Consider the following 15,566-nt stretch of genomic DNA (forward strand, 5'->3'; position numbering starts at 1 on the left):
TCATTTGCAGTCAGTCTTCAACTTAATTCATTTCAAGTACAGCAAGTGACAACTAAAAATATTTCTAAATTTACACCGTGTTTCAGCTTTACAACACATTGGTTTTGACTTAATACTAGCCTTGTGTACAACATTCATTCATTCAATCGTATTTATTGAGCACTTACTGTGTGTAGAGCACTGTACTAAGTGCTTGGGAAGTACAAGTTGGCAACATATAGAGATGGCCACTCCCCAACAATGTGCTTACAGTCTAGAAGGGGGAGACAGAGAACAAAACAAAACATGTAGACAGGTGTCAAAATCGTCAGAACAAATAGAATTAAAGCTATATGCATATCATTAACAAAATAAATAGAATAGTAAATATGTACAAGTAAAATAGAGTAATAAATCTGTATAAATATATATATACAAGTGCTGCGGGGAGAGGAAGGAGCTGCCTTAGTTACTGTGGACCACCCCCTTCTCCTCAACACAGTATCTAGCCTTGGCTTCACAGACTTTGTCCTCTCCTGGTTCTCTTATCTCTCCGGCCGTTCATTCTCAGTCTCCTTTGCGGGCTTCTCCTCCCCCTCCCATCCCTTACTGTACAGGTTCCTCAAGGGTCAGTTCTTGGTCCCCTTCTGTTCTCTATCTACACTCACTCCCTTGGTGAACTCATTCGCTCCCAGGGCTTCAACTATCATCTCTACACTGATGACACCCACATCTACTGTCTCTACATGTTGCCAACTTGTACTTCCCAAGCGCATAGTACAGTGCTCTGCACACAGTAAGCGCTCAATAAATACAATTGATTGATTGATCTACATCTCTGCCCCTGCTCTCTCTCCCTCCTTCCAGGCTCGTATCTCCTCCTGCCTTCAGGGCATCTCCATCTGGATGTCTGCCCACCATCTAAAACTCAATATGTCCAAGACATATGTTCAATCTCTCATCCTATCCCGACTGCATTACTGCATCGGCCTCTTCTCTGATCTCCCATCATCCTTTCTCTCCCCAGTTCAGTCTATACTTCACTCTGCTGCCCGGATCATCTTTGTGCAGAAACGCTCTGGGCATGTCACTCCCCTCCTCAAAAATCTCCAGCGGCTGTCTGTTAACCTATGAATGAAGCAAAAACTCCTCACTCTCGGCTTCAAGGCTCTCCACCACCTCGCCCCCTCTTACCTCACCTCCCTTCTCTCCTTCTACAGCCCAGCCCGCACCCTCTGCTCCTCTGTCGCTAACCTCCTCACTGTAACTCGTTCTCACCTGTCCTGCCGTCGACCCCTGGCCCACGTCCTTCCCCTGGCCTGGAATGCCCTCCCTCCACACATCTGCCAAGCTAGCTCTCTTCCTCCCTTCAAAGCCCTACTGAGAGCTCACCTGCTCCAGGAGGCCTTCCCAGATTGAGCTCCCTTTTTCCTCTCCTCCTCCCCATCCCCTCTGTCTAACTCTAAGGCCTGGACCATTGGGCAGGGGTGTCTGGTTATCATGGAGAATTGGGGAAAAAATGTTAAAGCTCTGATGAAAGGGATGAAGAAGAGAAAAGTTGAAAAGGGGAGTGGCAGGGCCTGGAGATCAGGGGGACACAGAGGGGTCACAAGGGAGCATCAAAGCGTCCATTTTACTTCCAAGGTAAAAGTCACCTCCGTTATTTTAGAACCCAGTCTGAGCCATAGCTATAGAACCCAATCTATTGATTGAGTACACAGTTCTGGCTGATTTTGGTAAAAATGGTGTATCCTGACCTTGGTTCAGGAACTAATGCCCCTTTTATAATACAGTGCTCATGAGAAAATTGGTTCCAGCCTCACATTTTGACGTGGATTAAGCATTCAGGAATCAATTGTATCACAAATTCAAAGACTGAGTTTGGAGGTACTGAAAAGGACATCATCTGTATGTGCCATCATGTCTTTAAATGTGCTTTAGTTTTCGGTAATTCCTTTCTGTTATGTAGATCTACCAAATGGCTCACTGTCCTATCGACTAGAAGAGTTGGCCTATACAAGAAGCGGGGACAAAGGCAATTCTGCAAATATAGGTATTTGTCACTTGTTTTATGATATTTCTGATTCCTGTATTTTAATATAAATTATTATGGTTCTCACAAATATTGTCCCCTATGCTCCTTTGGAAATCATAATTTTTGAAGGAGAAAAAAATATATAGGATCTCCCTGTGAAACCCGTAAGGATAAAGCATAATGATTGAGAAATTTGGAATAACCAAAGGATATGAATCTATATGGGGGCAAATTCCTGAAGTTCAGAATCTGGCAAAACTATATCTGCAATTACAAATCAAATCATACAATTTTGTGTTTATAGTTAGGCAATGTGAAACCAACCCAACTTGCTTTTATAGCACTGTCAAAAGGCAGAAACAAAATTTGGAGTTGGGGGGAATCCTTAATTTCACAAAGTTTTAGTTTCCCAGCAAAATTAGTGAATTAAGCTCTTAAATATAGAGTATACATTAGACTGCTACGTAATAACCAATGCAATAAGAGAGCTTTAAATATCCTACAAATTTGTGCAAATTTACTACTCAGAAAAACAGCTTTCATGACCTTCTAATATACCCAGACTCACTGTGCATAGTTTATTCCTCTAAAAATTGTGTTTGGGTGGCCCAATTTTCTATTTAAAGTAGGTTGTAAATAAAGGCCTAAACCACATCTTCCTCTTCAAACAAATTGCTAGCAAATATCCCCCAAACCTTTCATTCATTCAGTCATATTTATTGAGCGCTTACTGTGTGCAGAGCACTGTACTAAGTGCTTGGAAAGGACAATTTGGCAACAGATAAAGACGGCCCCTACCCAACAATGGGCTCATAGTCTAGAAGGGGGAGACAGACAAAAAAAAAAAACAAAAAGCAAGTAGACAGGCGTCAATACCAACAGAATAAATAGAATTATAGCTATATACACATCATTAATAAAATAAATTGAGTAATAAATATGTACAAATATACACAAGTGCTGTGGGGAGGGGAGGAGGAGGGGCTCTCAGTAGGGCTTTGAAGGGAGGAAGAGAGCTAGTTTGGCAGATGTGTGGAGGGAGGGCATTCCAGGCCAGGGGGAGGACGTGGGCCGGGGGTCGACAGTGGGATAGGTGGGAATGAGGCACAGTGAGGAGGTTAGCGGCAGAGGAGCGGAGTGTGTGGGCTGGGCTGGAGAAGGAGAGAAGGGAGGTGAGGTAGGAGGGGGCGAGGTGATGGAGAGCCTTGAAGCCGAGAGTGAGGAGTTTTTTCTTGATTTGAAGGTTGATAGGCAACCACTGGAGATTTTCGAGGAGGGGAGAGACATGCCCAGAGCGTTTTTGTACAAAGATAATCCAGACAGCAGAGTGAAGTATAGACTGAAGCGGGCAGAGATACGAGGATGGGAGATCAGAAAGGAGGCTGATGCAGTAATCCAGTCGGGATAGAATGAGCGATTAAACCAGCAAGGTAGCGGTTTGGATGGAGAGGAAAGGGCGGATCTTGGCGATCTTGTGGACGTGAGACCGGCAGGTTTTGGTGACGGATTGGATGTGTGGGGTGAATGAGAGAGCGAAGTCAAAGATGACACCAAGGTTACGGGCTTGTGATACGGGAAGGATGATAGTGCCGTCTACAGTGACGGGAAAGTCAGGGAGAGGACAGGGTTTGGGAGGGAAGATAAGGAGCTCAGTCTAGGACATGCTGAGTTTTAGATGGTGGGCAGATCATTTGCATTATAACTGCATACCCAAGAGTTTTGTCTATATAAATTTAAGCTATTTCTTACTTTTTCAAACAAAGCAGAAGGGCACATGGATCCAGAAAATTATTTAGACCAAAAAGGGCTGTTGCTTGTCCAAAAATGCATAGCATAAAAATAGTTCTGCCTCCAAGTATGAATTCCAAAGTAGAGCCATACTTAGTCTGCTAAGGGATTAGTCAAGGGCCCTGTCAAAGAAAAACTTCATGGACTCTGCATTGTGCTCATTCATTCATTCAATCAGAAAGAGCACAGGCTTGGGAGTTAGAGGTCTTGGGTTCTAATCCCGGCTCTGTCACTTGTCAGCTGTGTGACCTTGGGCACGTCACTTAACTTCTCTGTGCCTCAGTTCCCTCATCTGTAAAATGGGGGCTAGGACTTTGAGCCCCACGTGGGACAACCTGATCAACTTGTTTCTCCCCCAGCGCTTGGCACATAGTAAGTGCTTAACAAATACCATTATTATTTATTGAGCACTGGCTGTGTGCAGAGCACTGCGGGTATGTCTCAACTTTTGAGTAAACCAGAGCTTCTTTATATACTATACAGCATCTAATTTAAAGAGTTCAATACAGGATAAATCCATCAGAATAGGCAGCAATAACTCATTGGGATGGGGTTTTCCCATCCTGCTCTTACCTTGTTCTTACCCCACCTTATTGCAGGGCCAGGACTCCTGATTAGGTCAAGGAGTAGCTTCATGTTATTTTTAGCTACTCCTTTCACAAGACCAGAGAACAGAGGGAAGATGTATTGTGAAGTGCTTGCCTTGCTAACCAAGCCCACACAGAGGCAATCAAGCAGTCCTGAGCAGAAGTGGCTAGGAGAGAAGGGGGGCAAATGCAGGACCTCTATCTTTGTGTTTCCACAGCCCCCATATGACTACTTCTGATTGTTCAGAGAACCCCAAAGTTCCTAAAATTTCCAGTTATTTCTGGTAATCAAGGAGAAGTCACCTATTCATCTAGAGCCTATCTGCTACATCAAAAGTTGTGTGCATCCCCATACAAATAAATACCTGAACTTGGCTACGTCGTCTTCAGAGATAGAAATGGCTTGAGGCGTTTTAGCCTTCCTGGGACTAGAGTGAAGAAAACAGACTGAAACAAACGTTTTACGAGGAAACAGCTTTCTTGGTGATTCTAAGCAATTCAGTAGTCTGCAGGAAAAAAGTTCATTCATTGTCGTATTTACCGAGTGCTTACTGTGTGTAGAGCACTGTACTAAGCACTTGGAAAGTACAATTCAGCAACAGAGACGGTCCCTACCCAGCAACGGGCTCACGGTCTAGAACGGGGGAGACAGACATCAAAACAAGTAAACAGGCATCAATAGCATCAATATATATAAAGAGAATTATATATAAGAGAAGGTTAGCACCAGAGGAGTAGAGTGTGCAGGCTGGGCTGTAGAAGGAGAGAAGGGAGGTGAGGTAGGAGGGGGCAAGGTGATGGAGAGCTTTGAAGCCAATAGTGAGGCGTTTTTCTCTGAAAAACTATTCAGAGAAGATGCTTAACAACTGTGCTGTAATTGGTTATGCCTAAATATCTGAACCAAATTCAGTCTATTCATTTAATCAAAACTGGAATAATACATGTAGAGTTTTGTAGCGCTAAGAATCTTGGAAATTAGTCTAAAATAATTGTGTCTGAAAAAGGTAAATTGAGATAAAACTTTGCATATGCAATCATTGTCTACCCAACGCAGTTGAATATTTGTATTTTCAAAAGACTACAGGTCACATTTTGCCAGTAAAAATCAATGATATTAACTGTGCACTGTTGCTGGAATCCAAAAATGAAGTTAATTTACATAGGTTTTACCCAAAAAACTCAGAAAGAGCTTAGGTAATCAGATAATATTGGTCTTGGTAATGAAATATTTTGTTTGCAAAACAGGTGTCATAGCACGACATCCTCTCTATTACCCGTACTTAAAAAAAATTCTAACTGCTCAGGCCATAGAAGAATACTTCCAGCATCTTCTACAGAAGGAACAACCTGAAGAACATTTAGTGACAAGGTATGCTGCTTATAGTCCCACATTATCATCTTTATATTTTATAGTTGCAAATGATTGTTATCATTCTGAAATTTCAGAGATTATGTAACTTTTGTGGCTAAATAGGGAGATTATGTGTTATCAATCAAATGCTTAAGATACATTAATCTTCAAGCAGGAGGGGCCTAGAGGAAAGACCCTGGGCTTGGGAGTCAGAAGACCTGAGTTCTAATCCTGGGTCTACCACTTGCCTACTGTGAGCCCTTGGGCATGTCACTTCTCTGTGCCTCAGTTTCCTCATCTGTAAAATGGGTCTTAAATAACTGTTTTCCCTCCTACTTGGGCTGTGAACCCCATGTGGGACAGGGATTATGTCCAACCTGCTTATCTTGTATCGTCCCCAGTGCTTAGTATAGTGCTTGGCACATAGTAAAGCTTAACAAATACCACGATTATTATTATTATTATTCAGCAAATTATATTTTCAAACTAGCACTCAAATTAATTTTTGAAAAGAGAAATAGATATATAAAAATGTCTTTTTTCATCCCCCCCCCCCCGCCCCCCAAGGGTTTGCATATGTTTTGGCTTTCCAGTTCCCCTTTCTCACATCCAGAACTCACCTCCCCACTCCCCCCGCAAATCCCTACAAACCTGTCCTCCATTTTATATTCATTGAACTGATTAATTTTGTCTACAGTTCAAGTATTACTGGGTCCCACCCTGGTCCTTCCTCACTGTTCCTACTCCTCCTGCAGCCACTTCAGAGGCTGGGGGTCCCTGCCTTGTGGAACTGCAAATCCTGGGGGGCCAGGACTGCGATGGGGTGGAATGAGGAGGTTCGGAGTAGGTCCAGGATTTTCCCCTCTCCCCTCTTCCACCATCTCCTTTCTCCTCTTGGCCTGGCCTGTTGGCTTTGCCCCCTCCCTACCTCAGAATGGGGGCTTTACCAACCATGTAAAGGATAAGTAGAAAAAAGAGACTAGGAATTTTAACAAAAGTGTAGCTGTAGCACCCTTTTTTTTAAGACCATAGAATGAAATCATCTTATTTTTAATAACAAATTATTCTTAGAAGCATCAGTTAGTGAAATATGCCTTTCTTAACTGACACATTGTAGAACCCTACACCACGCTTCATGGTATGCATAATTACATATGCATAATTGCCATGTGAGTGCTTTCTCTGTGTACAATAATTCCAAAGACATGTCTGTTGGTAAATTTCTATGAAAAATATGGAAGCTAAGGAAAACGTGCACAAAAAATGTCTTCTAGGAGGAGGAGGAGAAAGACTTTCTCTTGGGCCATCTGGTTGTTTTGCATCCATGTCTAGAAATAGAATGTGTTTCAGGTTGCTTGCTGAAAACCCATATGGCGTCAATCACCAGAAACATTTTACCAATGAGTGAGAGCTTCATTTCAAACCCAGAGACCAGTTCAGTGTAAACCATCTGTTATTCCTATTGCTAAGTATGATTTTATTTCTTTTAGTCTCTCTGTATTCACCTTTAAATTTATTTTACTTTAGAACACATTATAATTTCCGTTCACCTAAAACTGCAGAGGCTTTTTATTTGTCTTGATAGATAAATTCACTTAACGGTGTTTTACAGAAACGCTAATTTAGCCAAAGTTAACAGGAAAGTCTCTGGAAAGTCTGATCTCTAATGAATACCAAAGCCAACACAGAACATTAAAGGAAGTAATTAAAAAGGTACCCCATTGTGGCTAGGTATGGGAGGTCAGCCAGAACAGTGAATTTTCCTATTTTTATGAGCTTGTCACAAATTTTATGTTCCCTGAATGTGTATGTTTGAAAATAAAGTATGAGAAAGGGAGCTAACTAATTGCACAGAATTTTCTCTGAATACTTGCTTTATATAAATGACTTTTCATTTAACTTCAAAGTTGCTTTCATCAAATAAATGACCCAACAAATGTACAATTCTTAAGTCTGTCACAAAAGTTACTTGTATTCTGCAAAGCAGAGAATAGGTCAGTTTTCATCTTATCATGGGCACTTTTCCAGATAATTTTATTTATATGTAACATATAATAATTCTTGAATGTATGGCATGCATAGTTATACTATATGCATACATATAGACTCATTGGGTTAAGTGTTGAGCGGTATTTAATCCATCCTCTACTTCCAAATTGGATTACATTTAACCCATTCCAGAAAAATATTTTCTACTCTAGACTTCAGAATTTCCAGGATCCCAGTAAAATAAGTATTTCTTCCATTTAAAGGCCTAATTCTAGCCCCATATCCAAGCAGCCACAAAAAATATAGGTCAAAGGCAGGAAGACAAGTCCCTCAGGACTTGTTTCTGGGTCTGCTTCTCTTTTCATTTTACACTGACTCCCTCCCCTGGCTCATCCATTCCCATGACTTCAGCTACCATCTCTGTGCCATTGATTTCCAGTCCTGACCTCCCGCTTCTGCAATCTTGCATTTCTTCTTGCCTCCAGGCAGGGCTGGATTAACTCCCCGAGAACCCTAGACTGATCCATCAATGGGTCTCTTACACAACTGCTTCCTTAGGCTTCAGACTCTCATTCCTGCCAGGATATGGGAGGGGAGGCATCCTTCAGCACCAGGGAACAGGCTGGCATTGGAAGGCATCCCATTTGTCCACTAAATCTTATCTGGACCTCTACCCCCCACAATCACTGGAGATACCTTTGCCCTCCCCCAAGTAGAGAGCGGCTGCTGCCGTCTGGCTGGGCTGTCTGTGGTGGTAGCAGGGGGTCACCCTGAAGGGAAAGAGGATTGGATGCCAGCTGTCTAGGCACTTGGCAGAGTACAGTACAGTAGAGTTGGTAGAACTCCCTCCCTCCGTCACTTGCAAACACTCACTACAAGAACCCTGGCCACAGGGATAGAACAGAAGAGCGAGCAAGCATTCCAGAGCAAGGGGCCGGACAGGTGACTCCTCTCTTTGGCTACCCATCCCCTGCCAGTTCCCAAATTGTGCCCTTTTAGAGCCAGCTGTGCTGAAACTCAGCAGAGCGTTGGCCGGCTGGCACAGGTTGCCTCATCCCTGGGGTTGTGCGTAGTACAGTGAAGCAGCTTGGCTTAGTGACAAGAGCACAGGCCTGGGAATAAGAAGGACCTGGGTTCTAATGCCGACTCTGCATCTTGTCAGCTGTGTGATCTTCGGATAGTCACTTAATTTCTCTGTGCCTCAGTTACCTCATCTGTAAAATGGGGATTAATGGTGTGAGCCCTGTGTGGGATAGGGACTGTGTCCAACCTGATTAGCTAGTTTCTCCCCCAGCGCTTAGAACAGTGCTTGGCACATAGGAAGTGCTTAACAAATACCATCAGTATTATTACAGTGCTCTGCACATAGAAAGCACTCAAATACCATTGTTTGATGGCTGGGAGGATGTGCAGATGGGGATGAGGAGGGAGAGCCAATGCTAAGCCATGGCCATGAATTGTTAGGCAGCAGGGGTTCAGCAAAGTTTCTCACCTACTAAGCTTTGTCTTTTGGAAAGCTGCAGGCTTCACCAACAAAATGAACCCCCAACCAACCAACCACTGGAGAAAAAAACAAAGAGACCAAGCATTCCATTCTGAAAGCCTTCCCACCACCTCCAGTGAAAAGGGGCTCCTTCCCAAAATGGCATCCAGCCCCAAAAGAGGACTATACAGACAAAATTTTTTTTTTATAGCATTGGATAAGCGCTTATCATGTGCTAGTCACTGTTCTAAGCTTTGGAGTAGATTCAAGACAGTCAGGTTGGACATAATCCTTGTCCCACATGGGGCTCACATAATTAATCCCCATTTTATAGATGAGGTAACTGAAAAGTTAAGTGACTTCCCCAAAGTCACAGAGCCAGGTCCTCCGACTCCCACGCCCTTGCTTTTTCCACTGGGCCATGCTAGTGTATTTAAAGTTCCCTTTACACTGTGAGCCTTGTGTGGGACAAGGACTGTGTCCAACCTGATTATTTTGAATCTACCCCAGTGTTTATTAGTACAGTACCACAATTATTATTATTGTAAACCCACACAGCCACATGTGGACTTATACTCTTTCCCTACCACCATCCATCCAGGCAGCCTACGATCACTAACACTTATAAAAAATGGAAGTATTTATTTTTAACTAGTTCTCATTTCAGCATCTTTTCTAGGCATGTTGGGTATGTCATGAGGGTCAATATAATCTACTGTATGTTTGTTTTAATGTTGTCTTTTTTCAAGTGTAAACCAAAGGCTAGAACTGATTCATTATTTTATATATAATACCTTGCACAATTAATAAATAGTATTTAATTGGGGTAATTACTATTTGTCAACATTCCATAACTTTATTCATTCTTTCAGTCATATTTATTGAGCGATTACTGTATGCAGATCACTGTAATAAGTGCTTGGGAAGTACAAGTCAGCAATATATAGAGACGGTCGGTACCCAACAGTAGGCTCACAGTCTAGAAGGGAGAGACAGACAACAAAACAAAACATGTAGACAGGTGTCAAAATTGTCAGAAAAAATAGAATTATAGCTATATACACATCATTAACAAAATAAATAGAATAGTAAATATGTACAAGTAAAATAGAGTAATAAATCTGTACAAGTGCTGTGGGGAGGGGAAGGAGGTAGGGCGGAGGGATGGGGAGGAGGAGAGGAAAAAGGGGGCTCAGTCTGGGAAGACCTCCTGGAGGAGGTGAGCTCTCAGCAGAGCTTTGAAGGGAGGAAGAGAGCTAGTTTGGCAGATGTGCGGAGGGAGGACATTCCAGGCCAGGGGAAGGACGTGGGCCGGGGGTCGACAGTGGGACAGGCGAGACCGAGGTACAGTGAGGAGGTTAGCGGCAGAGGAGCAGAATGTGTGGGCTGGGCTGTAGAAGGAGAGAAGGGAGGTGAGGTAGGAGGGGGCGAGGTGATGGACAGCCTTGAAGCCGAGAGTGAGGAGTTTTTGCTTGATTCGTCGGTTGACAGGCAGCCACTGGAGATTTTTGAGGAGGGGAGTAACATGCCCAGAGCGATTCTGTATGAAGATAATCCGGGCAGCAGAGTGAAGTATAGACTGAAGTGGGGAGAGACAGGAGGATGGGACATCAGAGAGGAGGCTGATGCAGTAATCCAGTCGGGATAGGATGAGAAATTGAACCAGCAAGGTAGTGGTTTGGATGGAGAGGAAAGGGCGGATCTTGGCAGTGTTGTGGAGGTGAGACTGGCAGGTTTTGGTGACAGATTGGATATGTGGGCTGAACAAGCGAGCAGAGTCAAGAATGACACCAAGGTAGTGGGCTTGTGAGATGGGAAGGAGCTACTCATTCTCCTTCTCGTGCACATATTTTGCTCTTCAGCATCCCGTCAGTTCAATCCTTGGACTGAATCCAGGAATTTACCCTAAATCACCCCCAGAAAAGGTGGGGGATAGGGCTTGATGGGACCATATAATTAGACAGGCAAACCGAATTATGATGACCTTGGTAATAATGAATATCCCACTAATGTGGCAAATTGTAGTAAATTGTGTTTCCCCTGTACAGATATGAATTGCCAGGAATTTATGGATTAAACTTCGTTTTGAAAAATTCCCTTGGTGGTGGAGGGATTGCGTCCCTGAGAAGTGACCCACAAGTATGTACCATGACTAAATATTTTTAATGTTTTTTTTCTTTTCTGACAATTCCATGAATGGTTGTAGCAATCTGGAGAGATGGGTATATGATATACTTAAAATTATTTTGAAAAAAGAAAACATTACAAGACCATCTATCTCTATATAGTTAAGATTCTAAGCACTGAAATTTAGGATATCCACTCAGAAATTTAAAAATACAATTAATCAATCAATTAATGTTATTTATTGAGTGCTACTTTGTGCAGAGCATTGAAGTATGCCCTTAAACACTTTGATATTCACCCCAACCCCAGTATACTTATGTAAACAATGTTGTACTTAGCTAATTCCCTTATCCTTAATCTACTTTAATGTTTGTCTTCCCCTAGACTGTAAACTCTTTGTGGAAAGGGATCACATGTAACAACTCTGTATTATTATATTTTCCCAAACCCTTAGTGCAGTGCTCTGCACTCAGTACGCATTCAGTAAATACCATTGATTGATTGTTTGGAAAAACATAATTACAACAGAGTTGGTAGGTTCAGTCCCTGCTGAAAAGGAACAGACAATCTACAGGGTTCATTTCTGTTATAGCCCCTTCATCTTACTCCCATATTTCTGTCACCTCCTCCTCTTAGAATTTTTATCATAGTCTTAAACTTAATTTTTTTCATCAGCTGCTCTTCTTTTGCTCCTATTACTGAAGATAGCATCTAAACTTCAAGACCCAAAGTATTAGGATTTTCCCTCAGTTGAACATCCCTGATGGCCCCTCAGCTCTTTGCGGGGTATAAATTGAAGGCAGCCCTGAAGACTTTTGACAAGGGTGAGGAAAACTCTAGACTCAAGGAGAGTGATATCTGCTAACTCCTGAGCAATCAATCATTGTGTTTATTGATCACTTACTGTGTGCCAAACACTGAAATAAGTGTTTGGGAGAGTACAATACAACATATTTTGTAGACCCGTTCCTTGTCCCAAAGCGAGCTTACAGTATAGAGGGGGAGATGGCCATTAATATAATGTACATAAGTGCCGTGGGGCTGAGGGAGGGGCGAATAAGGGGTGCAAATCTGAGGGCAAGGGCGATGCAGAGGGAGTGGGAGAAGAGAAAATAAGGACCTAATCAGGGAAGGCTTCTTGGAGGTGGTGTGCCTTTAATAAGGCTTTGAAGGTGGGGAGAATGATCATCTGTAGGATTTGAAGAGGGAAGGGCATTCCAGGCCAGAGGCGGGACCTGGGCGAGAGGTTGGCTTCAGGGTAGACGAGATGAGATGGAGCAGCAGCTTTGTGTTGCTATTTAGAAACTGTTGTTTGTCTCCCAGCTTCAAGATTCTGCAATGGGTTTATCACTTCTTTCCCTGTTGCCTCTCTGTAGGGCCCCTAGTCCAGAATATGATAGCATTTACTAAGTGCTTACTATGTGCAAAACACTTTTCTAAGTCCTGGGGAGGCTACAAGATGATCAGGTTGTCCCAGGGGGGGCTCACAGTCTTCATCCCCATTTTACAGATGAGGTAACTGAGGCCCAGAGAAGTGAAGTGATTGCCCAGAGTCACACAGCTTACAAGTGGTGGAGCCGGGATTTGAACCCAAGACCTCTGACTCCAAAGTCCAGGCTCTTTCCACTGAGCCACGCTGCTTCTCTGGGTAATACTACTACAGGCTTCCTTCCAGCTGACGGGAGAGTTGGGAGAATGGCAGGGACCTCTGCACAGTAGTGGGGGCCTGGAATTGGTGCCGTGAAAGGCACTAGACTCTTGTGTAGCCTTTGAACTAGAGGGTAAGAGCAAGCTCAGGATGTTTTCAGAAGCCAGTGGGCTATGCAGAATAGCCTAGCACTTATGGCACAGTCTGGCAGTTTTGCTGGGAGTTGCCTCAAAACAGTTGCCTCTAAAACAGGCATTAGCCTGTTTTAGAAACTACCACTGTGACATGCCTCACTTGTGTGAACTGAGTGTCCACTAAGAGAGAAGGGGAAAAAACTCAAAATCGCATCTTTATGGGTATCCCAGCGAGTTTCCTATTTTAAGAACCGCAGTAATCATGTTCTGGTTGCATCAAAGCCTGTTCCCCCCCGCCACCGCCCCCCCGCCCATAAACCTTCTGTTTAAACAAAAACCCAGATTTGGTTTGTGAACTTTAGCTCACTTTTGTCCACTAGGTTTTCTGGGCCCCACAGACCAGTGGGGAGACCTGAGCCATCCTCCATCTCTCCTTCCATAGATTCTCTCAGCTGTGGGTCTTTCGCATAAAGGCAAGAGTTCTACAGAAGGACTCTGCCAGTTCTCATTTGAAATGAGAATTGTCTCAGGCAGTCCTCTAGGACAAACTGTAATAACACTTCCAAAAATAGAAAAATTGAGTTCAGTATCTTATTTGTCAAAGAAAGTTACTTTTCAACTATTTTGACTTGACTTTGGATTTACTAAAAGTTATTTGCAGAAAGAGACCTGAAATGATTGATTTCCCCTTTTGTTTATGCAACAGGGAAAAGCCCTTGGACAGATGCTTTTGGATTTCCAGATAAAAAATGTTCCTGATTTAAAGTCTTTAGTAGAATGACAAATTATGGATCCATTTGAGGAAACAGCTTTCTTAAGTATAATGCAAAAGTCAAATTTAAAGCAAATAAACGCAAAGAACGAACGGTATAAATAAGCACTAACACGGTGAGTTTTCACAAATATAGCATGGTGGGAGGGACAGGGTGATCATGGCATCTGCAGCTCTATGTACCACTAAGCTAACATTCTGTTTTACACAAATTACACTGCTTTGCCCAGGTGCAACATGTATGCATACTGTTGCCATCGAAGAAAATCTCCTTTCTTTTCTGACGCATATACTTAAATGATAACAAAACGTGTTTTGCCAGTATATAAATGTGCTTTTAGGGTGTGCTGTACTGGCTGAAAGCCAGGCTAAGCAGTAGCTGTCCCCACTTGTCTAGAGTGGATCTTAACCTGCAGTCTTGCACAGGCAGATCTCGTGTTACCTTGCAGTAGGTGTCCTCCATGAGAAAGGGATAGAGGGCAAGAAAGGAATCAGAGGTGACTCTCAGTGACCTGTTGGGTATAAATAATGCAATTTGAAAACATTAGAATTGTACGTACAAATTGATTTGAAAAAGGTTGGAGGGATGTTTTTTCTATTGCAGTAGAAAAGACCCAATTAGGGTATAGGGTGATTAGTATTAAATACTGCATTTTAGTTAATAAAAATGAATTTGATCAAGTAGTATATTTCTTCATCCAATTCGTAGGTGCATTTATTTAACTATCGTCAAAGAAGCAAAAGTAATAAAAAAATCATGCCTTTAAAAATTATGATTGTATAATGCAAATTGATATACTTTAGCAGACTAGATAAAACCACTAAATTCCTTTCTCTTGATGTGCAGTGAGGAAAAATAGTTTCTTATGGAATAGAAAATAATCATTATACTATTTTATATGAATTATTGACTACAAATATGTATATATCACTACTTTCTGATTAAAAAGGATAAATATCTTGACTCATTTTAGTAATGTAATTCTTTTATTACCATGCTTTGTTTTAAAGAGTTCAATTTGTTTTGTGATCTATATTTATATTAAGTGGATTTATACAGTGTGATCTACAAGCAGTGTGACTGCACTGCGCAACTGGGGTTAAAATGGGAAGTGATATTCAAAAGGGTTCAGGGAGCAGCAAAGCAAAAATACTAGACCAAAGAAAGAACGGAGTCCAAAACTCAGATGTGATTCTACCTAGACCAATGAAGTGGGTTTCCTCAAATTGAAATAAGTAGCATTTTAGTTTTCAACTTGGAAAAAGTACAATTTTATGTAAGTAAACGTAGAAAATGAGACAAAAACAGATTTTTCTGTTCTTTGTCAAGCGGAGCCATTATTACTATATTTTGATTGGCAACAGAACTGTGTAATGGTATAGAAATAAAGGAAGGCCTTTCAGCACAAGTAAAGAAGAGGAAGGCCATAATGACCAGAGATCACTGTGTTTGGTGGGAGAGGGAGAATTTTTTTCTTAAAAGTCTTAGGCACCAAGTCACAGACCCCAGTGGCTTTTTGGGCTGGCTGGGCTGTCATAGCTAGCCTTCCCAATCAGTGGTGTTTTTGAATACTTACTGTGGACAGAGCGCTGCACTAAGCACTTGGAGATTGCAATGGAGTTAGTAGATATGATCCCTGCCCTCAAGGAGCTTACAATCTAATGGGGGAGAT

The 15,566-nt window shown here is 42.3% G+C and overlaps 1 protein-coding gene across 2 annotated transcripts in view; it reads left to right on the plus strand.

Moving 5' to 3' along the window:
* The window catches only part of LOC119935772, a 96,112-nt gene extending 81,255 nt beyond the window's left edge, over positions 1 to 14,857 (plus strand). For both annotated transcript variants that reach the window (XM_038755252.1, XM_038755251.1), the window contains exons 17-20: positions 1,949 to 2,032; positions 5,635 to 5,758; positions 11,261 to 11,351; positions 13,828 to 14,857. In XM_038755252.1, the coding sequence (XP_038611180.1) occupies positions 1,949 to 2,032; positions 5,635 to 5,758; positions 11,261 to 11,351; positions 13,828 to 13,902 (374 nt within the window). In that variant the 3' untranslated portion in view covers positions 13,903 to 14,857. The remainder of the gene's footprint in view (positions 1 to 1,948; positions 2,033 to 5,634; positions 5,759 to 11,260; positions 11,352 to 13,827) is intronic.
* Positions 14,858 to 15,566: the final 709 nt, after the last annotated feature.

Source organism: Tachyglossus aculeatus, chromosome 12 (assembly GCF_015852505.1).
Source record: "Tachyglossus aculeatus isolate mTacAcu1 chromosome 12, mTacAcu1.pri, whole genome shotgun sequence".
Lineage (NCBI taxonomy): Eukaryota > Metazoa > Chordata > Mammalia > Monotremata > Tachyglossidae > Tachyglossus > Tachyglossus aculeatus.